This window comes from Coenobita brevimanus, chromosome 71 (genome assembly GCF_032717465.1).
Source record: "Coenobita brevimanus isolate Jiangsu-jjx chromosome 71, ASM3271746v2, whole genome shotgun sequence".
Taxonomy (NCBI): Eukaryota; Metazoa; Arthropoda; class Malacostraca; order Decapoda; family Coenobitidae; genus Coenobita; species Coenobita brevimanus.
Genome location: NC_137024.1, coordinates 56,557,437 through 56,583,695, shown reverse-complemented (window position 1 = coordinate 56,583,695; position 26,259 = coordinate 56,557,437). Strand labels below are relative to the sequence as shown.

The following is a 26,259-nucleotide window of genomic DNA, read 5'->3' as shown; positions in this document are numbered from 1 at the left end:
ATTTTTCTAGGTAACTGTGTTCAACCTCAAGTCTGCTGAACCTTTCCTACACATCCGTGCCAAATACTGCTCCCCCACTAACTCCGGAGCCTCATCCCACCGAGGCTCTCCCACACACTCCCGCACTTCTGCTAGTCGGGGAGCCGCATCCTCTGGCAATTCGTCTTCAGAAGGCACCCCGCCACCTCCCTCACACGAGCCTCAAGTGCCCACCTCTCCACCTGCCGTGTCTTCCATGCCTGCCACAGATGACATTGCTGCAGATGCCACTGTTCCAGCCAAAGACTGTTCGATGGCTTGTGTTGAAGCTAGGCCATTAGTAGAGGGTGACTCAAGAGCAGCTTCTTTTATTTCCTTTTCTGCCAATGAACCTGGTGGAGGTGAGACCTGTGTTTCACCAGATGACACTGCTGAGTCCATATCACAGTCCCAGGCTAATTCTGATGAAATATCTAGTCCCACACAATTTTCTAGACCCATTGTTAATTCATCAACATTTTGCATCGAAGATCACAACACTGACCTTGGCTATTCAGTCCCACAGACTTCTCACTTCAAACGCCCTTCCACTTCTTCCACCTCAGATTCTTCTTCCATTTCCCCAAAAGTTACTCCACCCCCTTCCCCATCCACCCTTTCAGCTCCAGCTTGCTTAACTTCCACTCCTCCTGACAATTCACTCAATACATATGGCAGTAGCACCACCCTTGGCACCCCGTTACCACCTGATGATGATTTGTAGGTTGGCTAAGGGAATACCTAGCTGACATATTCACATATTCCTATCATCATTGTACAGTATTAAAAGCTATCAGTTTGAAACTGTTTTTCACATGAAAACTTTGACTTCATGAATGGGTATTATGTCAGAGTACTGTTTATTACTAGGTGTCTGCTACTGTCTTGATAACACTTCTTGACAGAATTATCCATGCTAAGAGGTCCTGAGTTATTAATAAGACTCTTGATATATGCCAGGTATGTGATATATGTCAAACTTCTGATACTCCGCAAATGTTTTTCTGCACAGACTTCTGGAGTGGCAAGAAAAATGGGGAAGAAGGTGATTTATTAAGATACAGATATCTTTATGAACTAGTATTTCATTTCTGTGGGATGCACTCCTACCCTACAATAATACAGATAGGGCAAAAAACTGAACATTTAAAATACCAATTGATTCATGAAATGATTCATGCCCAGGTAACCCTCATTATGGGATCAGGCTACATTTGCTAGAAAACCACTTAGATAATGATTGTATTTCGAAAATATTATGACATGGCCCAGAGATATGTTTCAGGACTTTATCAACTCCAGGACCTAAAAATAGAAATCACTTACCCACCTTCACAGATACTTCCATGAAAAAAAATCACTTCTTTTTGTTGAAATGTACAAAAAAAAAAAAAAAAAAAAGATAAAGATAATACTGTACAATAAAGAATAAATGAGGAATAACAGATGAGTGAGAGTGGGCACACAAGAGACAGCAGGCAGGGGAGGCAGAGTAGGTGCTGCAAGATGACACAAGCAGGACAAGAGTGGGGTAGTGGGTATGTTGGTGGCCATACTGAAAGAGACATGACTGTAGTCATGCATGCATGGTTTGTATGGAGTGTTATATGTTATATGGAGCCAGTTCATGGTTTGGGATCACAGAAGCTAAAATGGTAATTAGAAAGTTAAAAAAAGGGTGTTAAAATCTTTAGACTGTGTGAGAAATGAACGTTTGCCAGTAATGTACCTGTAGATCGAATAATGAGGGTTGTCTGTACTATGAGTTGAAATTAGGAACATTAAAATGATTTTGCTAGATAAGATCCCGTTATACTGTATAATGTATAGTCCTCAGATGTAACACAACAAACAGGTTTATAAATGCATAAATTATAATGTTTTATGCAGATGAATTTGGCCAGATGTTTCTAATGTAAATTATGAGAATATTAGGACAATTATAGAAATGTGAAATGATATGTACAGTACTGTCATGTAATACTGTTTAACTTTTTGTGATTAATTTGTGTATTTTGTACAATGCAAAAATTTTATAAATTTACTTTGGTTAACCATATTCCAATAAGAAATGATATATAAGAATATGAATACAATATTGAGTGAAACCATATTGTGGTATTGGGTTAAGGTTAAGTAATGAAGGAATGGAATAATTTATTATATCTAGTTTTCTTAACACTGAAAGTAAGGTATTTAACACAAAATCGATATCACAGAATGTTACTGGTTTAGATTTTGTAATTACAGGGACTTGCTGACATGATGTCTAGTGCAACAGGTAGAATGGATGACTGTGCACTGTGATACCAGAACACTTGTTACTGGTTGGTTGCGAGGCTTTGTTAAAGGTCATTATCAATAACAGTATTTGCAGTCATGCTTTTCATTTTAACCTCTTAGTACACTGTACTTATTGCTCAGTAGATTAATGAGTGAAGGTCTATCAGGTAATGGGGGAGGGGAAACAGTGCCACCTGGAACTCTCTGAAAAGAGTAAATGTTATGTTTTAGTCCAGCTATTTTTGATGCAGTTGTGCTAACCTAGTGACAAGGACTTATTTAGATGTTCTACAGAATGTAAATTTTATATAATAACTACAGGTGTAATATGTTTTGTACTCTAGTGGGAGGCTTGCAGACTTATAAGAAGAAAATAAAATAAAAATAAACAGCTCTAACTAAGAAGAGCAGGACTCTTTGTGTAGACTAACTTGCTACTGTATATTGTTTAAGCTCTTTTCATGTTACTAACAGTCAGCAGAGCAGGTGGATACTCTCCCACTTACTGTGGATTATGCCAAATGTTAGATTTTATATTTAACAATTCTGATGAAGACCATGGAGCAATTTAGTTGATGCTGTATATCAAATAATCCTTAGTAGCCAGTATTAACTTTATGAAATAGTGCATCAAGCTTGTAACCTACGTGTATAAGAAATATCTTGTCATATTTACCAAAGAAATATTTTCAGATATCATTAGGGTTCTTTGAATACTCTGTATTTTAATAGTAATATTCAGTGGCATATGAAAGTAAGATACAGTACTAAGAAATAATATATTTCTTTGTAAATGCCGTATTCTTTTATTCATATATGGGAAATCTTTTAATGATGTTCAGTGTTCACTGAAGGTGTCAGTGCTTTTACAAGTATTGTGTTAGCTATACAGTACAGGATCTTGACACCTGTAAAACAATTTTCACCATGTGCACATGCAGTCACTGTGTGATGCAACAGATTGCTATACTATATTATGTACAGATTTGTTAATACATGAGAATAATGCTCTTATTTGTCACTAATATTTATTAATATGAACCTTAAACAATAATCAAATACTGTAATATTTATCTAACATTGTACAGTATTTTGCATGTTTAACAATCTAAAGTTTGTGCCATTCATGGAATATACAGGTGATATAATTAATTAAATCAGACTACTACTGCATACTCTGGGTTTGTGATGAACTGCCAGTGCTGCTGTGTTTTCATCAACATTGTACATGAACTTTTTCATTTACTGTACTGTGAAATGCCTTTAATCTGGTAATTACTAAACTAAAAACACCCAAATGATTTTTCTTCCATTCAATCTCCTCTTAATTCCCACAGTCCAGAAACACTCCAAAATCTTACCATTACGAGACTGCTATTTAGTACATTTTATTAAAAAACGGACATGTTCATACCACATGTGTACTGTACTGCATATAGTGGTGCTCGAGAGGAACTTCTTCATGTTGTGGATATGACCGGGTGGTGGAAATGCCCGGTCATACAAATATCTCTCAGTCCCCTCCGTGTTCCCCAAAAGGAGGATGGTGGACTGCTGAAGAAGGGCAACTTCAATGGGCAGACCACTGGGTTCATGTACAGAGGAGCCTGGTGTTGCAACTAGACTTACTACTGTATATAGTTTATCAAAAAATAATAATGGTACATTTATTGAAATCCTTAGGTGAATTATAAAATTTTAAACTTTAAATTCTGATTTACTATACTGTACTTGGGTTTCCCTGAGACAAATTCCTTTCCTTACTGTGTCAAAGTTCCTATGACAGAAGTGCTTGAACTAAAGCTTGCTGGATTCAAGACGTTTCACTCTACAGTATATTGTTTTAATGTAATGTACTGAAGCAAATACGCATACATTCAGATACAAGTTAATATGCAAAGAAGTAAGTATAAATACATTAGGACATCAGTTAATACAAATACAGTAAACTTTCTATATAACAAATTAATTGAAGGGGACAGTGGATGGTTAAATCCAAATATTCATTACCTGGTGTTTGTTGGTTATCATTATTTACGGACCGGTTTGCTATATACCTGTCCACCGTAGTTTGTTAGATACATTACAGTACTTGAAATGTTCATGTTTTGAGTTTTAATTTTTTGTGGGTTCAAAATGGTATTGTTCAACTAAGATGTTGTTATTGTTGAGCAACACTGGTTTGTCTGGACAGGCAAACCCATCAGCTGCAGGCAAACAACTGCCCCTGCAGGGCTGTCCTGTGCAGAGGACCGATGCTTAACTAAGTACTTTATGTACCGTATGTATGTATTGCACTGAGGCCAGCTTGCATATGCCTAACATGGAAAGGCAGCTCTAATATACATGTTCAAACTGTACTTTTATGGGTTCTGATTACATATACAGAATTATAAACCACACACACAAAAAAATTTTTCAGTATTACATTACTGTACAGTAGAGTACTGTATGACAGTATCCCAGTAAGCGGCCCAGTGGTCATGGAAGTGTTTATGCAGTGCCAGACAAAGCTAGACTAACACCATCGGCTTTTGGTCAGTTGCATCTAAATTATACTGTTTACTAGTACTGAAGTTTTTTCACTAAGAGGAGATTCTTTAGTAGGCTTGGTGTTTGTTATAGTTGAAGTTCAGTAAAAAGAGGTTTGTTAAAGGGATGGTTCTTTAATACTGTACCATTCTAATATGTTCATAATTTGCCAAAAACTGAATCAAACCCAGCAGTGAAGCTATAGATTAGGTTTATATGCACTCAAGGTGAAAAAATGTTAATGAGTTGCAAGATTTTTTAATGCAAAGATTTATCATTTAGCTATCATTATGAACTGCCTAACTTGCTTATCAGTTACTGACTAATGAAAAGTAAGAATAACAGGTGGTCTGGTAGATTCTACAAGGAGATAATAGTTCAATTCCAAGTACTATAAGCATATTATAACTTTCAAAATTATTAGAGATAAATTTGCTGAACAGTGAAGCTACAGTTTGCAAGCTTTGCAAGCATAAATAAACAATGTACAGATGTGTTATAATTCACAAAAGAGTGTTCATGTTGTGCTCCAGCTGTATGACAGATAACGTACTTTTATTATGATCGTACTTTCCAGCTCCACTTGTAAATGTACCAGAAAGTATCTATCCTTTACTGAAACACTGAAGACAGTATAATACAGCTGTATTAGTATTTTAAAGGAACTTTTGCTAAAGACAGTGTAAGTCATGTAAACCTGTTATGTGTTCATGCACAGAAGAAATAGTATTAAAAAAAAAAAAAAAATTGCTACAACTTATGATACATCATTACTGAAAATTGAATGTTATGGGCAACACAAATGTTGTAGGTACAGTACCTCCCTGTCAAAAAACAAATAAAAAAATAAATGAATAAAAAGAAATATTGTAAACAATAATGCAGGACTGTAATGGTAATAAGGTATACTTGTACAGTATTCACAATTCAGTATTGTACTCTAAACATATGATAATCACTGCAAGCCTCATTTAGAGGTTGGCAATAACAAGAATGGTTCTACAGTACCATACCATTTTAAAGTGTGTTTGATCTAAGGCTCAGATCTGGTAGTGAAAATCAGCTTCATTCCAGTTGCTGCAATTGATTTCATTCTTTTTTGGGGAACTCCAGTCTGGTCCTGTAGCTACAGTCACATAAGCCAAGACTTGGTCCTGTAGGCTAATTCTGGTAAAAACTGGATGCAATGATCAGGTCTGGCAGGCTGTTTTCAGTGAAATCTGGTTGGCATTTGGCTCTAATGGAAAAATCAGGAATTAGCCTCCTGATCCAGTTCTAGTCTAGTATGTTAAAACCTTCAAGTTGGTGACATACTTTTATAGTAACTCTTATTACTGTACCACCATGCAGTTACATTCAGCTTAAGACTGACCTCTAGTGGTGGTAGGTTTCATGAAGTTTATCCCTAAATTCTGCAGTTTTAAGAAGTCTCTCCAAAGCTGAATAAAATCACATGGAAATAGCAAAAATTATATTAAGATGCATTGTTGAACTGAAGGAGTTAAGTCTGGCATATTTTGTTCTTGTAATCTGGTTCTGTCCTAGCTCTAGTAATAGCACCTCAAATTCAAATCACCTTGGCAGCAATGCCCAGTGTTAGTGGTGATTCAAACTGCTTACAGAATCATGTAATGAGGGTTTGTAGGTAATATTTTACTTAACATTTCACAGGCAACATTCTTGCTTAAATATAAATGATTGTTCAGAATACTGTATTTTAATTTTGGATACTCAGAAATATTTGCATAAACTACTGTAGTTCCCATCACTTAAAATATTACTTACATAAACAAAATTCATACATGTACAGTAAATCCTCATTTAACACTGTAGATGTGCTTCTAAAAATGACCTCATTAAGTGAAAATCCCTTAAGCAAAGGTTATGTTTCTGCAAGAAATATACTGTCAGTTATTAAAATTCATGGATGCTGATAAGTATCAAAATGTATCTGAAGTGATGGATACATGTGTATGTATTTATGACCATTAGCATTTTAAAGAAACAGGTGTTATATTGAGACAAATACTTGTGTGAGTTTATTCAGCCATGACCCTTAACTGCATGTCCTGTCTGCTTGTAAATAAAAATAACATGTTTCCTGATTATTGTTCTTATGGTAATGATAAGCTTCATACAGCAAAACATAGTGCAGTTAAGTGAAAGTGTGTTGAATGAAGAATTACTGTACATCGACGTCAACAAAGGTTCTGGACACAAAGAAAATAAAGGATGTTTATCATACAATACAGTGCTTACATATAAATTACTTTGCTGTATACAACAATATTGTTGAAAATTCAGTCAGTACTGTACAGTAAGTATATTACAATATTTTCAAGAATCTGTAAACTGGATGCCAAAGCAAGTCACTGAATGTGAAAGTAGAGTACTGTACTGTAAAGGTATTGTGGCATGGAGGAAAAGAGTGACACAGTATGTAAAGTGGGAAAAAAAGATAGAGGAAGAAAGGTGACTGTGAATAAAGAAAGATGTGAAGACAAACTTAACTGGAGATGGCACTCTCATGGTAATCTCCTGGATGAAGGTTCCCAGGAGAGAATGAAGTATCCTTGATGATGACCTATGTAAAATGGAGCTCTAAAATCTTTTACAGAAAACTCACTGAATGACCATGATTTAACCAAAAATTGTGACCTACTGGGAAACTGTTTTCCATTTTCACGTATTTCTGCTTTTTTAAAATTAAGCCAAGTTCTTTGCAGTGACAGAATTTGCCACAGCTTTGGCCACAAAATTTACAGTATCAGAACATCAGAAGTTACATTTATTTAACTCTTTTCTGAGGCAATTATATACAGGATGGGGCAAAATTAATTAGATGATTTTGACTGGTTAAATGAGTAACATATTAACTTTTATATTAAACACTTAGAGCTGTACAAAGGTAATGGAATACCAGTTAGTGTGATGGCTGAGTTTTGAAGATAACATCAAGCAGGTGGTCTCCGTTGTTCTGTAAACAATCCTGTGCACGTCGGTTGAGACAGTCTATCGTATTGCATAGCTTTTCCAGTGGAATTTGCAGAATTGTAGCCCTGATGCATTCTTTCAACTCTTCAATGGTGTGACGTCGACCCTCGTAAACCTTGTGAGCATTTCCCAGAATGTGTCATCTCTCGTTATGGTGATGTCGCTTGGTCTTCATGCTTGCCAGATTTATTCCCCTGTGACTACCTCTTATGGGGATACTTAAAGCACAAGGTCTACAAGGGTCGACCTCACACCACTGAAGAGTTGAAAGAATGTGTCAGGGCTACAGTTCAACAAATTCCACTGGAAAAGCTATGCAATACGATGGACTGTCTCAACCGTCGTGCACAGGATTGTTTATGGAACAATGGAGACCATATGCTTAATGTTATCTTCAAAACTCAGCCATCACACTAAATGGTATTACATTACCTTTGTAAATAAAAAAGTTAATAATAAGTTGCTCGTTTAACCAATCAAAATCGTCTAATTAATTTTGTTGCACCCTGTATATATATATACTGTATACTGGCAATAGATAGATAGATACTGTATACACACACACACACACACACACACACACACACACACACACAGTATATCCCATATTAACAAGTCATATTCCAGTGGTCAGCTGAATCTACAGAAAGCTCAGGAACAGCAGGAGTGAGTAAAGTAGTATCTTAGGCTGTCCCTACCATTCAACTATAAGTGTTCCGTGATCATACATAATTAAATAATACCTCAGTTCTAAATGAAGGTCAGAAATAACAACCCATATTAAAATTCATCCTTTGTCTAAAACATCTTACAAGGGTCTTCATTCAATGAGCTTACTGTAATATAACACCAAAACAGCCAGTGTATGTATTGTACTGAAAGTCATGAACAATCTGATATCCAGGGGTCACCAAACAATATACAGTATTACACCAGCATTACTGTATTTATTTTTGTATATCTGTGATCTGCGGTCTTCATGTTATGCATTATTTATTTTTGTAAATCTAGGATCTTCATGTTACATCACAAATTTCAATTAATTTAAGCTAAGGGATGCAAATACTAGTCCTGTGTAAATTGTATAGGCAAGGTGAATACTCACTAGAATGAGTACAATGTACTGTATTTGGATTTTGCTTGATGTTTGCAACCAAGGTGACTATATGAGCTTAAAAATCATATCCATCCATAGAAAATACTTAAAGAGTCCTGTATATGAATAGACACATATATATACAAAATATATTAAATAAATATATTATAGCATGAAGAACAGTCATATAACTAGGCAATGTACATTATATTCAGAGATGAAGTGCTGCATGAAGTGGTGCTTCCCTATGGCTTAAAAATAAGTAACATGTCCGATTAGACATGTACTTTATTGTTTAATGGTTAAAGACATTAGTACTGTCTGGTTTAGTATTACTGTATATGAACCAGCATAGAGGAAAATATATCTGAACTGTATAACACCACCATTAGAATGGTGTGTTGTGGCAAACTATCTGCAAAGACTGCCCTTCTGTGGCTCTTGCACACCTTAGAGTAACCTGACATGCTTCCAAAGATTTACTTACCTTTCAGATACTTCTCTGTAGCTCATCTTACTTCTTCACTGTTATTTTTTTCTTATTTCTTTTTTCAAACCTTTCTCATTAAGGGTGAATGTATTGGTACTGGGAATTATAAGGAAAGAATTTTCAGCTGTATCTGAACACATCAATGATTTAACTTTCTCAGATTGATAATTATGCTAGTAAAGTACCATGACCATTATACTCATGAGGAAATAACGTGGTTGTGACAAGCATTACTTACAGCGGTTAATTTACTTGACCTAGTATCATGATTCCTGTATGGTAAAATACAGCACCTTATTAAATAACATTCCATTAATGAATGAAATATTTTTACACAAAAGTGGAGTGTAGAATGCAAACTGTTCATTTGATGCTGTACAATGTGTGATGCCTCCAACACAGTAGGGCATAGTCCCAGTGTGTCTGAGCCGTCACAATCTTCCTTGCACATGTAGAATTATATGGTATAGATTTTTTTTGTTTTAAACATAATGAATGTAAGTATATAATTTTGCCTCTGTTAATCTGTGAAAAAAAAAAGTCTGATTTTAATACTGTGTTGTAAAAATACAGTATTTATGTACAGCTTAATCTTTGATTACAGTATTCAGGTACAGAAATTATAGTCAACTGTGCTCTTTTTCAGCATTTTATATCGCAGTGGATAACAAGAGATGATTGATTTTTAAGATGCTGTAATTGGAATAAGTTTAAGGTAACTGTCTGTCTAAAACCCAGATTAACGAGGGAACTGTGCATTAGGGATGTGAGCTTTGTATAATGTTATTTTGTACAGCTTAATTGTGCCATGAATTTTTACATTTACATATATGATGTTATTATGTGTTTCTCATTGTATACCAGTACTGCACAAACTACTCTCTTTCTCTTGAACTCCTGCCCCAATGAAATCATATTACTCTTTCAACTTCATGTTATTTATTTTAGCCAAATAAATATGAAAATCAAATGGAATTATTTGTATCCATTTCTGTGTACTTGATTTCTTCCCCCTCCTCCTCCCTCTCCCTTCAACACACAAACACACTTATTCACCACGATATGGTCACAAAATTATTATGAGTTCCATATGTGTGTGGGTAGGCAGAGAAGCCATGACAGCAACTGTATAGTAATAACATGATTGTCCTACTACCAAATTATCCATCAGGTACTAACTGCTTGTGGCAGATTTTCACTTTTTTTTTTTCTTTAAATGGAAAGTATTTTACATGTGCAAATACCAAATAATTTTTCATACTATCCTGATTTCCTGCCTGCCCTGTTTCACTTTTCTGCCTCTATGTACATCTCCTCTGATTCTGCATTTAGTAGCGAGGTACTGCTACCCCATTTCCAGGCCCTGAACAGTCTTCTTTTCACATTTGCTACTTTGTCTGTTGCATTATACCACCACCATGACACATTATGCCCTGGTGGTCCCCACTGTCCAGCCAGTCTTTAGCCAAAGTGTCTAAACAGCAATATTTTAGCATGACACACTGGTCCCTTACACTGCCAACATTGTTCCATTCAGATTCTTCCACTCTGGACATCTTTTTTAATGAAATGCAACTTTACCGTCCTGATTCCTCAGCTTTTACATTTTTCTTCATGGAATATATGGCTTTACTTCTATTCAATATTATCACACAAACAAGCAAATTCTGCTGTGGGGTATTTTCCTCTTCACTACAAATAATCACTTGCACACCTTTTACATGCATCGATTCTTTTTTAAACTATGAAATAATCAGTATGGCTTCTTGCACCTGCCAGTTCATATGTAATAAGTCTGCTTGTTCTCTCTGTAAACATTTTGTAGCTTCAGACCTTGTGAAATGCATCACTGAATTCAAGAATTCTTTTGCTTCAACATTTGTAGTGACATACCACAACCCACCATTCATTCCCTCACACCTGTGAGCATGTTCATCACCTGTCCATTCAAACTGTCACCAGCACCATAATCCCCTTGTAGGCTAACCTAATGTTGACAACACAAGTAACGATTCACCTCAAAACTTTCCTTCCCCTCATCACACAGCTCAGTCTGATGGGTGTATGCTGACACAACAGTTAGACACATCTGTTATGATATTTGCCTTGCTGAAGTCAATTACAGTATAGTACCAGTATATAATAACCCCTGCTGACAGCCCCCCTTTCATTGTGCCTCCTGCAAACAACACATATCACTCTTCATAAACAGTGTTTCCACCACTTCCTACCTCTCGACCTAAATGTCTTCATGTTCAAGTTGGCTAGTGTGAACTTAGGTAGTAGCCTCTTGGCAAATGAAGTCCATCAGGTTAGTTGGTTCTGAATTTATGTTGGTCATAGTTAGGCTGTGTTGGTGCTGTCAGAGATCAGTCACTCAGCCCCATCCATCCACCAATGCATACCAAGGCTGGCATACTTGCAACCCTATGACCATAGTCGCAGACCAGGCTAATGATTTTGGGGCAGCCCATTGTGTCAGCTGCAGGGACACTAGTCTAAGCACAACTTGTCACTACAGTTGATGTAGCCTTATGTAATGACTGTAATGAAACTGAACAAATCAATCACATTGTCCTGGCTGGGATTTGAACTCGGCCCCCATGCTCCAAATGTGTGCATGTTACCACTGAGCCAAACAGAAGATCCCCACTTTGCCTACTGGCAATGTGGGCATTTATAGACCCCATTACATCCCTCTTCTCTCCTCTCGGTGATTAATTTGGCAAGTTTTAAATACACATGGTAGAGTGGCACTGGAGGCCACCACTGAGAATACTGAGGACCACACCAAACAGCTCATCCCCGGGATGTAAGGACAAGGATGCTGCCAGCTAGCCAAAGAACATCAAATTGCCAACCAAGCCTCACCATGTAATAAATGAAATGAAACTTAACAAACTAATCTCTGGTCTGGTCGCAATTCAATCCATGGCCCATGCGCTCCAAATGCGCACACGTTACCACTAAGCCAAACAGAGGATCCCCACTTTGCTTACTGGCAATGCAGACATTTACAGATCCCATTACACATATATATTGTACACAGTGATGTAGTGGATTTCCTTGTTCACTACTCAAAGGCTCATGTCCCTCTCAAACAGGGAGTAACAGCAACCCAGTAGAATCTGCCTGTTTATACTCTCTGGCCCAGGCCATGTGTCAGCATCAAGCAGCATGTCATGCCATACCACCAGTGACACAGAGATGCATGTGGGTAGCAGTTAGAAAGATTTTTTTTTATGATGCCTGATCATAATTCACTACAGCTACAAGGAAACTGTCTCATGAAGTCATGTAAGCTCAGGATAATGCAATATACTGTATGCAAAACAACAACACCAAATTCAGTAATGCCTACAATAATTCAGGAAAAAATCTGCATGCAGGTTAATGATATTATTCAATTTTATAAAATGAAAACTACCACAATACACTGGCAACTCTGGACTGTTTTCCATACGTACAGTGCTGGACTGAATGTAATGTGCATGTAAAGGTGGGTTTCATTTGTCTGATACACGCAAAATATGACGGCAAAATTTTACAGTATGCACACATATACTACATGACAGATGCAGGTAGGATGTTGTACAAGCTACTAAAGCCATTAACAACAGAGAAATGTAGGCTTATTTATCAGATGATTAATGGATGGAGAAGAAAGTCAAGGGTGGTGGTGAACATGAAGTCTCTTGATAGAGAATGAACTCCAGGAGTACTTCTAAGTCACATGCCGATACCCTGAAGGCCGGACAGAACAAAAATACCAAGAGCATCTCCAGATCTGACACAAGGAACTCAAGGAAGTTTAACCTGTGCAGCACGAAAACGACTTTTATGTATTATTCTTGTTATCTCCAGACGGATCTATTCAGCCGAGGAGAGACTTTTCGAGCCAGCGGGGTTATACAGCCATCATTATCTCCTTCAGTACTAGAGCTTTTCTTAAGTTGAATATAATCATCCGAATGCAGCAAGAACTCACTATAAAAAGACGTCGCCAGGTGGAAGGGTTTAGAATCAGGCTGGGTGAATGCAAAGTGATTTTCAGTATCAACTGGAACCAGAAGCAGCATTCCAACAATAACTGGAGATTCAGAACCAGAAGGTGGAAGCTCAATCAGGTGAAAACTCCAATGATAACTCAAGTCCTAGCTGGGTCTGGATATTTACAAAGATAAGGACGAATACATAATGGATATGTCATATACTTGCGCTCACATTAAGCAGTCTTGTCCAACAGCTGTGAGGCTGTGGGAACAGGTCTCACTATGGCTGTCCCTCCCCTCACCATGAGTGACCCTCCCCTTACCATGACTGACCCTCCCCTTGCCATGACTGTCCCTTTCTTCACCATCCCTGACCCTCCTCCCACCATGACTGTCCCTTTCTTCACCATCCCTGACCCTCCTCTCACCATGCCTGACCCTCCCCCCACCAGTACTGTTCCTCTCCTCACCATAACAGACCTTCCTCTCACCATGACCGACCTACAGTACCCCTCACCATGACTGACCCTCCCCTCACCATGACTGACCCTCCCTTCATCAAGACTGACCCTTCCCTCATCATGACCGACTTTTCCTTGCTCATGACCGACCCTCTCCACACTGTGCCTGTCCCCCTCCCTCACCATGACTGTCCCTCCCCTCATCGCCTGTCTCATGGTGATGCTGATTATCTCATCACCGTGTGTCTTTAAGTATGGGAGTTTTACCGCTAACATTCTATTTCTCTTTACGTATACAGTCAGTCTCAAAGTACAGTACCTCAGTCTTATTTGTTCCTGCTACTTGGTCACCGGTGAAAATATCTACATGAAAATTTTAAAGCACAATCTTTCACGTCTCACTTAAATACGAGCAGGCTAACAATAATCTAAACACATTATACAGGAATACTGCACATACATTTTTACAACGGGCTAATGCATTTCTGCTGACACTTTTGGTGGCAGGGACACAGGTAACATCGTCAGGCTTCTATGCTCACTCTCAATTAAATAAAATCGTTTAGGTTAGCCGAGTAGAATAATATAGTAGATTTGTTTTAATCTGAAAAAAAATTATTATTTTTTATTTATTTATTTTTTTTTAAAGCTCAGTTTATGGCCACGTGTAGTCAGATTGGAGGGTGGATTTGACTAGTAACCAAGGTAACCAAGGAGACTCATTCAGTGATTAAGTTGTTAGAGGCGCCCAGTTCTTTCAGATGAATATGAACAGACTCTAGTGTTGTCCCGACCATGAGAGGGTTAACAGTTTCAAACACCACATGAGTATATTCAGCTAAGAAAAACCCCTTCACAACATGAGAGAGAGAGAGAGAGAGAGAGAGAGAGAGAGAGAGAGAGAGAGAGACTATGGAGCTTTATAGAAAACTGCACGTTATTACAAAAAAAAAAAAAAAAAAAAGAGTAACTGTGCTTTTTCATCTGGACATAGCGAAGCCCGGCAACAGGGAGTGATAATGAAGGAACCAGAGTGGTGAGGACGGAGGAGCGGGAGTGGACAACGAGTGAGAAGGGGTGAAGTGCAGGGGAAGCAGTAAGACTGGAGAGGGGGATCTGAGGAAGGGATAAAAGTGAAGAGGGACTGGAGGTGAAGGAGCAGGAGTGGACAGAAAGGAGTAGAGAGGATGGAAGAATGGGAGTAGAGACGAAGGTAAGGGAATAGGGAAGGATGGAAAGGTGAAAGGGACTGGAGGACAGAAACAGGAGGGGATGTAGGAGGATGAGTGACTGGATAGAAGGAAGGGGAAGGGAAGGCTAGCCAGTATGCGAGGAGCGGGCAGTGAGGCAGGACGTGTAAGGCTTGGTGTGCTGGCATCTCTCTCCTCTCTCGCCGTCCAACAAACCGTTACCGCTCGGGAACAGACTGCTGTACACCTTTATCATGACACTTCTGGTTATTAATACAAAGGAAGGTAAGCTCATTAAAGTTCCTGACACTGTTATTCTATTTCAACTAACGCCAGACGATTTTATTCAGCCGAGTGAGTCATAGGGGTCCGTGTGAATTCATATGCATAAATGTATCGCATAGTGTGGTGACATGGCTACTTATAAATATAATATGAAGTAAATTAATTGTTTTCCTAACTTTCTAACTTTGCTTCTTATGCCACGGTATCGGTTAAGTTCATTAATTTTAACGCCTTATTTTTCTGTCTCGTCCACTGCTGTGACATTGGTGATCGTAAATGAAGCTGGTTATTAGGTATGTTAATTTGTCATCTTAACGTTCCGTATACCTTCGAAGTTCCTGAACACAGGATAAGAACTTACCATCACGACCACCACCACCACCATCATCATCACTACCCCTACCATCATCATCATCATCCAGACCTTCGCAAAAAAAAAGTGTCATGGCTAATTTATCCGTAATAGTTTCCAATAAGATTTTCTCTTGGGTGGAATTGTGCAGGCTTTAATACTTAACCCCTTCAGTACAATGACGTATATTTTATTCTTGCTACTTCCAGACGATTTTCTCAAGCGCTGGCGAGACCGTGATACCTGGCACATATTCTCACCTGTTAAGGAAGCTCCCTAACACCTCTTCCTTAGCGATTTATTTTTGGATACGGCTGGTTAATACCAATTTGTATTTTTCACCCATTTTTCTTTTCTTTTATTTACTTATTCTTTTTTACTCGAGGAGTTAGAAATAACCTTCATTAACCCTTCAGCTGCATGACGTTTTATAACGTATATTTGCTATATTCACATTTTAAAATATTTTATCCTTTTTCCCCTCACTCCCTCCCCTCCCTCCCCCCCCTCTCTCTCTCTCTCTCAAATCATATTTTATCCTTTTTCTCCTCACTCCCTCCCCTTTCTCTCTCTCTCTCTCTCTCTCTCTCTGGCTAGATGGTCTAGATAGTCTTCATTAATTCTTTCAAAACAGGGATCCTTCCGTTAAGTAGCAAGAGTAAAACGAAAAAAAGGCGTCCTCGAATTGAAGAGGTTAATAGGAATATCGAAGTCATTTCACTCCTTTTACCTTCTTCCTCACTTCGCCTGGGAATGGGGAAGAAAAGGTAGAAGTAATTAATTTGTTCACCCTGAGGACGTCTTTCATATTTCAGTGCTACTGCCTCCATATTCTCCTTTTTCTTTCGTTCTTACTTTCTGGGAGATTTTTGGAACCGTAAGAGTTAACTATAGCCTTCAATAACTTTATCAGTACAAGAGGTCTTTTCTTGATGAATAAAATCGCCTGAAGGTAGAAGGATTTGGACAAGGCGACACCGTAGCGATGATGCCAACGTGCTAAGTAATCCCTCTGCCTCAGTCACTTCATGAAAGAGCAACATCAACATGTAAAGCAATCCCCCTCCCTGTCCCTCCTGGTCCTCCACTTACCCCAAGATCGTTTTTACATACACAAAGTATAATATTAACATTCAAAATAGTCCCACTCTCACAATTCCCTCCCAAACTTTGCCCACGAAACAAGAAGGGGCAGTATTAACATGTAGAGCAATTTCCTTCCTTCCTTCCCACTCTTTAACCACTAGATCTCAGCCATGTATTCCGCCGTAACGACAATATTAGTATTCTAAGTAATTCCTCTTCCTCAATCCCTTCCCACGAAACAGTAATATCACGTGTAAAGCAATCCCCGTTCCTTCTCTCTCTCTCTCTCTCTCTCTCTCTCTCTCTCTCTCACTCTCTCTCTCTCTCTCTCACTTCCAGATCGTGGCCATCTATCCCGCCTCTATTTTCACATAAGGACAAAGTAATCAAAGTCATCCCTCTCCTTTAATCCCCTCCCAGACTCCCCAAGAAGAAGAAGAGAAAAAAAAGGCAATATCAACATGGAAAGCAATCCCCCTTCCTTCTCTCTCTTTTTACCCCCACATCGTGCCCATGTATCCCGGCTCTATATTCATGGAACCTGTTATGACGGCAATACAGCAATCGATTCCGGATTCCCCTTTGTCGGCTCAGCTTCCCGGCAATACCATCAGGTCTTGCGTCTGACTTTTACTGTCCCTGGTCGACGTCTGGGAGCCACTGCATCTTTCCTGTATTGGGGACTACGGGCCGATTTGTATTTACATTGACTCGTATATTTTCGCATTTCGGAATTTCGGGCCGTGAGACAGAATGCGAAAGGTGGAATTTAATTTTGTCTGTCTCAAAATGAATACGGCAAGTTTAGTGTCGTAACTTTTCCCATATTGGTGACTACGAGTCGATTTGTATTTACACTGACCAGTATATTTCCACATTTAGAAATTTCGGCTCGTGAATTAGAGAAAGAATGTTGTTATTTGCTGGAAAAAATAAAAAGTGTGTTCTTCCTTGCATTGGGGACCACGAGCCGCTTTGTATTTATATTGACTCGTATCTGTTACCATTTCGAAATTTGGGATCGTGCAGTAGAGGAAGAGAGAAAATATCGTTGTTTGCTAGAACATTAACGTGGATATAAAGAAATTCTGATCACCTGTCTCTTATCAGTGGTTTGTCTTCTCACTGACATGTTCCCGGTATATTTTTCCATTTCGAAGTTTTGGCTCGTCAGATTAAGAGAGGGAATATTAGTGCTTCCTCTCCTTTTCACCCTTCCTTTCCTTCTTTCCCTTCCCTTTTGCATCCACTCCCTTTCCCCTTCTGCCTCTCCTCCTTCTTTCCCCTCTGCCTGATCTTTACCTCCCCTTCCTCTCCCTTCAGCCTGCTCTCCTCCTCTCCCTCTACATTCCTTCACCTTTTCCTTTCCCTCTCCCCCTTCCCTTCCCTCTCCCCTCATCGGATATCTGGCAGTCGTTAAAGAGGCCAAAAATCTAATAAACCAACTTTTTAGCGGGGGCTCAGAGGCGGGACGGAGGGACATAAGTGAATCATATCGGGATGGGGGGACGAGGAGGGAAAAAGGGAAAGGGGGAGAGAGGGGATACGAAGAGGAAACGTGGGAAGAGGAAGAGGACGAGGATGGAGAATAGATGGGAGAGGAACGGGAGATGGTGAAAGGTGAAAGGAAACTGAGGAGAGGGATCGAAAATGGGGGATGGGGAAAATGATGGGGGAGAGACGGGAGACGAAAGGGAGATGGTGGAAGACGAAGAGTAATGGAGGAATGGGACTGGGAAGAATGCAGTAAATATGCAGAAGGGAGATCGAGACCTGGGAGAAGGATAAGGGAGAAGTTAATGGAAGTTATCCCCAGTTAGTGACTGATATATAATTAAGGAACACATTGAAAAGGAAGGATTAGAGTGTATCTTCATCAATTTTTTCCAGGATTAAGCACATTTTATCCGGCCGCGTAACACCAAACACAGTGAAAGGCTTACAGCTGACGAATATCTGAATGAGAGATGACGAAGAGAATAACTTGCTGTGGATGCTTTTCTTCGGCGGGATAGACAGGACGAGGATGTAAGAAGTCAGTGAATGTAGAGGTCAAACTCGTAAGAAAAGAGTATCGTCGTCAGAAATTAAGGAAATTCGGAGGGATGACTGAAGGAAAACTAAGGATGAAGACAGGGAGGGTAATCGTGACTTGAGAGATGGAGCATTTGGAGGGGATGAATAATGAGAAAGGTTAGGGATGAAGCAAATATATAAGGGTGTTTAAATATCAGCTCTGAATCAGAAACTAAAGATATCTGTGTTACTATCGATGAAAAAGGCACAGGAAGGAAGTGAACAATGATTATGCTAGTAATACATGGGCTGAACTACAGTAATGTGTTGGTCAGTATAGCAGCGAAGGGAGGTGTGTGTGTGTGTGTGTGTGTGTGTGTGTGTGTGTGTGTGTGTGTGTGTGTGTGTGTGTGTGTGTGTGTGTGTGTGTGTGTGTGTGTGTGTGTGTGTGTGTGTGTGTGTGTGTGTGTAGTGAAGATGTGTGTAAGTGGTGGTGGTGGTGGTGGTGGTGGTGGTGTGGCTGGGGTCGGGTTGGCGACTCAGTTCTCATCTCCCATGCAAGACGCGGCAAAGTTAGGTCAGCGGGGACGTCAGAGATCCAGACCAGAGAACAGTGAGAGATTTATGATGTGGTTCCTGGCAGACAACTTTCCCGGGGTTCTTGGCATAAGGACTTGAAATCGTATTCTAAGAGAGTCTAGATTTTCCGTAATACCTATTCTTTGGCGACTAATTTTTCACATTACGCAACTCCTCAACAATTATCTTCGAGTATGTTAGTGAGGTAAACTTGAGAGATTTTGTACACCTCTTCCTAAGTGATTTATTTTGCACAGTACACCTCAGTATCTTCACTATATGCAACGGATGGTAACTATATTTGTATTGAAGCGATAAAAATAACATAAAAGAGGAAGCTAGTACGTAATATGCAAAATAAATCGCTAATGAAGATGAGCAACGAGGCCTACTGTGGTACCTAGAATAAGGGCTATGTCTAGTGCTGGGTGTACAGTGGGTAAGGTTAATGGCAAATATGCACAAAACTATAAATGATGAGAGACATAAAACAATATACACAAAACTATCCCATAAAATAAGGTAGACTACTTAGAAAAAGGCTCCCTACACTCAGTCTTATACTATGGGTTGAGATTTATAAGTGGCAGGACGAACAAAGTAAATCCTGCCACGTAAATTCATAGAAAAAAAAAAAGAGGGTACATTGCTGGTACTACTTCCAACCCAGCAATAGGGGTGAACGCAGTAGGATGGACAGAGGAATACGAGACAATGCGAGTCACGAGACCTATGAAGAGAAGAATGAAAGAATCAAATGAGAGTTTGAAGACAACTGAGGATGCATTACCGGTTCTATTTTCTACCCAACAACAGAAATGAATACAGCGGGATGAACAATAGAATGAGAGACGATGGGTGAGAGTTCGAAGCCAAGAGAGGGCACTAAAGAGGACACAGATCATGGCTTGGACTGACGGATGACGGAGCGCCGGATGATTGAGTGACGGATGAGGAAACATGGGTCGCAACAAGGCCATCCAGACCTTCCTTCTGACGCTCACCGGCTGCTCCTGGATGCTGCTGTTCCTCTCCATCACCCTCTCCGATAATCATGCCTTCAGGTTTGCACCGGTTTCAGTCTTAGTTCAACCGCCTACCCATAAAAGTTAATTATTTATAGTTACACTGAAAAGGCATGATTTTCATAATGAAAATAAGGGCATTTTTGTTCCTGAATACGTTATATATTAAAACAAAATGTGTGTGTGTGTGTGTGTGTGTGTGTGTGTGTGTGTGTGTGTGTGTGTGTGTGTGTGTGTGTGTGTGTGTGTGTGTGTGTGTGTGTGTGTGTGTGTGTGTGTGTGTGTGTGTGTGTGTGTGTGTGTGAGGCTCTTTTTGATCAAGCTGAAGTGGAAAGAGTATAGTAATCCGTGTGTTGTGTGTGTACTACATGCAGGAAGTACCACGCTGCTCGCCAGGCCACCCACGCACCTCCACTCCGAGAGCAGGACCCGTGCGCCCTGTGCTGGAGCGCCGTCCCTGATACTCCAGCCAGGGAGCGGGAGGGAGTTCCTAGCCCTATGGGGGACACGGGCTGGGGGTCAAGGCTGGCTTGGGCGATAGGCGTGGGCGGGGGTGGGAGAGTGACAGCGAGGACCAGGGGCGGGGCAGCTGGGGGCCGAGTGGGGGGTGTTGGGGCATTTTACTACTACACCCTCCACACAGCCTTCACAGCACTGCGGCTCAGACTGGACCAAGCACAGCAGGTGAACTGATTATGCATAGCTGATGCTCATGCAGTTCTACATGGCGTGCCGTAAATTTAGCTGGTTCTCATTGCGTTAATACAGAATGATCACAATACAGTCTATGATCCTTGGTGCTGTGGTAGTGATGTATATATTCAATGGAACGTGGGAATTTTTCAGTCAGCTAGTTTGTTATTCATTACCTACAGGCGGCTGGGGATGTCCAGGAAGAGGTGGCCGCACTCAGGGAAAAGGTAGCCCAACTCCACCACACGCTGACCACACGCTTCTCCCCGCGTCGTAACCCCTATCACCAACACCAACATCAGCAACCCACCACCACCACCACCTCCAGCAAACCCGTCCCCACCACAGCCACCACTGGGACGTATTCACACCCAGGCACCAAAACACATTCAGGACAGCTGCAGACTCTAACAGGTGGAAACAGTGTCATGAAAAGTCGCGTGTTCCCCGTCCTGGCATTATACCAGCCTTCACCCTCGCACATCAGCAGTGTCTTACCTTTTACTTCTCACCTAACATCACGCCCAGCCAGTAACGTAGATGATAAAGGCATCGTTCATGCCATACAGCCTAAATATCTCAAACATAGACGGACGCCCCGTAGTGTACAGAAAGCAAATAAAGAAATAGGTGTTTCGATAAAGGGTAGAAGGACCGGTGGTGATGGAAAGTTTGATTCAATAGAAAACCCGAGTAAGAATGGGGATGGAGAGGCCGGTAGTGATGGTATAGAGAAAGAAGGCAGTGAAAACTCATCCAAAGTCAGTGCGAGGGATGTGGCCAGTGTGGTGTCTGTGGTGGTGGTGGGAGAAGGCGCTATGGGACTACTAGCCGAACTGTCTTCTTCCTACCCTGGACTCACGGTGCACTTGGCAACCCCTGCACCATCTCCTCTCCCATATACACACCAGCTGCGTCTGCACATACACTCTCTAACAACAAATGCAACACTTGAGACAGAGCTGATGCACGTACTCCAGCACGTGGTCACTCGGTACGTATTAGTAGCGACAAAGGCAACTTCTTTGGCTGGGCTAGAGCGGCTGGTGTGGGCAGTGGAGCACCTCGGCGTATGGGCTGTGGGTGGAGGATTGCAGGTGCAATCAGGAGAGTGGAGGTCGGGCTGCCTAACTTCCCACTACACCCACTTCGAGGCAGCCTGGGTGTGGCGGCAGCTGGGCACTGCAGGGGGATGCTTGCTGTGTCACGCACTGGAGGGACCCTTCCTGGCCCTGACTGTGGCTCTCCGGCACCTGGGTTGGGACGCTGAAGTGAGTGGGAGTGCCGGCCAGCTGGACCTGTTCCTGCGGGCTGCCCAGAAGAACAATATGCTGGCTGCCGTCTGCCCTGCCTCGCTTTTCATCCTACCTAATCTACCTCAGGCACCATCAAGAGCTGACCTACTGAGCTTGGCACGACGGCACGGTCTGTACTCTGTAAAGGCGCCAGGACAGCCCAAGTTAATCTTCTCGTGCAGTGAAGTGTCAGTCAGTTGCCGTGGGGGTGGCATGGCATTGGCCCCCTGCTGCCGTAAAGACCTGGCCGCGCTGGTTCGCTTCACCATGGACACCTGCGAGGCACATGGTCTTCTTTGTGAGCTGCAAGAGGGCTCTCTGCTTGGTACGTTAGGTCATCATCTTATGTTTGTAGCCCAAATTTCACCTGCATATATATTTTACTCATTTCAAGATTTTCATACAGACCCCCTCTCCCCCTTCCCTCTACTCCCCTCCCTCCAGTTTCAATAATATCACAGACGCCCCTTCCCAACACACCCCAACTTCCAATATTAAGATTTTCACTCAACCATCTCTCTCTCTCTCTCTCTCTCTCTCTCTCTCTCTCTCTCTCTCAGGTGCTGTCAAGACTGGTGGTGTGCTGCCGTGGGAGCGTGACGCAGACATCACCTTTCACACAGAAAACTTCACGGCGCTGGCAGAACTCAAGGATGTATTTGAACGCGCCGGATATTCTCTCTTCCTCAGTGTGTATTAAACTCCGTTATTATTATTATTATTATTATTATTATCATTATTATTATTATTATTATTATTACTATTACTACTACTATTAGTACTACTGCTACTACTACTACTACTACTACTACTACTATTACAATTATTATGATGATGATGATGATTATTATTATTATCATCATCATCATTAGCGAAATACATTAGCTGAGACATGAGCACACGAGCTGAATCTGTGGATGTCACACGATGCCAGTTACTCCTTATCCACCAGCGGACAACCGGTGGTGCTGTGTGGGGGGTCGGCGTGCTGGGGGTCAGGGTGTGGTGTCCAGCGGGGGGTGGAGGGGGGAACTGTGGAGCCAACACGCCATGGACTCCGAGGACGACTTACTGGCAGGACGATCACGCACAAGGTAACACCGATGCCCCTGTTACCGACGTATTTTACTTTATATTAACGTATTTCGCCAATCAATATCGAATCACTTTGATATATTCCTGCTACTTCCTGACGATTTGATTCAGCTTAAGACTATCCGGTATGGAGAGTGAAGAGAGGGAGCGCTGTGGTGTCAAAATCCCATGAGCCAATACTCTTTTCACCTTACTGAACGCAAGACACGGCATCATAATAAAGCATATACTGTAAAATAAAACAATAGTGTAACTTTTAACTGATTCAGGGATAAGTTTAATATCTTACTGTAATTTCGTTTCACGCCATTTTCTACTTGCCTTACCTACGAGTTCGTGACTACCCCTATATTCTACTGCTAATCTCCGGATACATCTCAATATTCAAGACGATTATGTGGCAATTTTAGGCCGACAGGGTGAACCGAGTATACCACGTCCTGCCATACGTTCATTAACAATTCCTTCTTCCTATTCTTTCTCCTTCTGCCAACGATGTGTGCGTGATGGTGGTGGTGGTGGTGGCGGTAGGGTTGAGATGGACGGGTCGTGGGTAGCAGCACCATCCAGCCCCGGTCAGTACGTCAGAAATCGCTACGGAGTGGAGGTCTACCGCCACGCCCAGCACTGGCTTGACACAGGTAGGCGGTTCAGGTGTTCCAAGTACCACTACGACAACAAATTTGAATCTAAGGGTCGTATGCTTAAGCCTGAAATCATTAAGTGGGATGCAGACCCGTACTTTCTGATGATTTTTGATGTGTGATGATGATGGAACGTATCTGGCCTTCCTATCTGGCTGCTGACTGCGTTCTGTAATATGGGATGCAGGATAATCATACCCAAAAACCGCAAGCGTTCCATAAATGACATTCATTAATTCGAAGGTTGCATTCCATTTTACGATTTAAGGTGTAAGCATAAGACTTTAATAATTAAGTGAGTCCAAACGAGGGCAAGGGTTTATCTAGATATATTAGCTGCACAGGATGTTACGTAATACCTCTTTTTTAGTGATTTAGTTTCGATAATACACCTTAACACTTCTTTGTATGCTATTCGTGTCTTAAAATCGACATGGTTTACATCAACAACACACGAGAATAACAGAGAATAAATTGCTCAGGAGGAAGTGTTAAGGAATCTCTAAAGTCTGAGTACGACCCTTAGTCCTAGTGGTCTCCCTGTGTGTAGTACAACGGCTGGCCTCCCCTTCCCCAGGCCGTAGGTCAGGATGGGACGAGTACGAGGCGGGGAAGTTTCTACCGTGCCCCAGCCCCACGCACCACGCCTGCCTCGACCACCACCCACCCGACGGCAACCTCAACCTCCTCCCACTCTGCCTCACCTAACGCACTCACCGCCACCACACTCACCCAAACCTCCCCTCCTCCCCCACACACATACACTCTGCCTCACCTAGCGCACACACCGCCATCACACTCATCCAAGCCTCCCCCTCATACACACACTCTGCCTCACCCAACACACTCACCAACATCACGCTCACCCAAGCCTCGCCCAACCCACACACTCTCTGCCTCACTCAACACACTCACCGCCACCACACTCACCCAAGGCTGCCCCACCATATCGTATCTATAGTAAAATGTGCCCATATTTAGAGCTAAGGCGTGCCAATATGCCGAAACTTTTAAAGACAATGATGAAAGTATGAAAATTTAAAGTCAGGGTGTGTGATTATGCTGAAAAGTTTAATAATGATGAGGGTTAATGAAACGTGCCAAAATTTGTAGTCAAGGTGTGTGGATATGCTGAAACTTTTAATAATGATGGTGAAAGTTAAAGGAAAATATAAAAGTTACGAACACTCTCCTACAGGTGGCCATAGGGATGTAGTGTTTAGTGATGAGGCATAAAAACTTCTTGACTCTAGGATAAAAAAATATATATAAAACCCATACATACTAACGGTGCGCCAAAGTAGTGTTTAGTGAAATTTGAGCAGTGTTTACTGAAGTTAGAGCAGTGTTTATTGAAGTTCGAGTAGGGCTGTGTGAAGTTAGAACTGTGTTTGGTGAAGTTAGAGCAGTGTTTAGTGAAGTTAGTGTTTTGTGAAGATACAGTAGTGTTTAGTGAAGTTAGAGCAGCGTTTAGTGAAGTTAGTGTTTAGTGAAGTTAGAGCAGTGTTTAGAGAAGTTAGTGTTTAGTGAATTTTGAGTAGTGTTTAGTGAAGTTGGCCCCATGAGGCACCTAAGCATATGCAGGTATAGTGATATCCGTCTTACAGCCCTCGTTGGTGGGGCGAGAATAAGTGCTTCAGTAATTTAAGCTTGTTATTATCAGCTGTTGTTGTCATTAATCCCTTCACTCCGATGACGTATATTTGTTCTCTTCTCACCCAGACGATTTTATTGAGCCTGAAGACATGGAGTTGTGGAGAGACTGCCTTATTTTTATTCTATTCTCATCCAGACGATTTTATTCAGCTTAGAGACATCAGGTTGTGAAGAGACTGTTTCTAACCTTGTCACTAAAATTATTTCTCTAAAGCTTAAGAAAATCGTCCGAAGGTAGCCAATAAATAAATAGATAAAACTACTTAATATAAATAAAATATACCTCACCGGACTGAGAGGGTTAAAGACCAGTTTACAAATATCAGAAAACATCTATGCATTTCCTTTGCCTTAGATACAAGCCGTGGTGTACCTGCTTGTCCCATATTTTTCTTTTTAAAATTGTAAGCTTTACCACCTCACTTGGGCCCGTATACTCGTCGGGTAAGGAGGGTCCCTAGCATCTCTTCCTTAGCG

At 41.0% G+C, this 26,259-nt stretch overlaps 2 protein-coding genes across 2 annotated transcripts in view; both read left to right on the top strand.

The window, feature by feature from the left end:
* The window catches only part of LOC145406793 (uncharacterized), a 137,882-nt gene extending 123,955 nt beyond the window's left edge, over nt 1–13,927 (top strand). Inside the window, exons 15-17 of the mRNA XM_080277890.1 lie at nt 11–738; nt 12,163–12,225; nt 13,660–13,927. Of these exons, the coding sequence (XP_080134016.1) occupies nt 11–738; nt 12,163–12,225; nt 13,660–13,927 (1,059 nt within the window). The remainder of the gene's footprint in view (nt 1–10; nt 739–12,162; nt 12,226–13,659) is intronic.
* A 6,407-nt stretch (nt 13,928–20,334) lies between these two features.
* LOC145406792 (uncharacterized) lies at nt 20,335–24,834 on the top strand. Its single transcript, XM_080277889.1, has 8 exons — nt 20,335–20,438; nt 20,774–21,083; nt 21,275–21,397; nt 21,491–22,712; nt 22,948–23,076; nt 23,340–23,481; nt 24,014–24,123; nt 24,704–24,834. The coding sequence occupies exons 1-8, from the start codon at nt 20,335–20,337 to the stop codon at nt 24,832–24,834; spliced, it is 2,271 nt and encodes a 756-aa protein (XP_080134015.1).
* Nucleotides 24,835–26,259: the final 1,425 nt, after the last annotated feature.

Coding starts and splice junctions, on each gene's coding strand:
- LOC145406792 (XM_080277889.1), top strand. CDS start 20,335: ATGGGTCGCAACAAGGCCATCCAGACCTTCCTTCTGACGCTCACCGGC. Junction 20,439..20,773: donor TCCGATAATCATGCCTTCAG/GTTTGCACCGGT, acceptor TACTACATGCAG/GAAGTACCACGCTGCTCGCC. Junction 21,084..21,274: donor GACTGGACCAAGCACAGCAG/GTGAACTGATTA, acceptor CATTACCTACAG/GCGGCTGGGGATGTCCAGGA.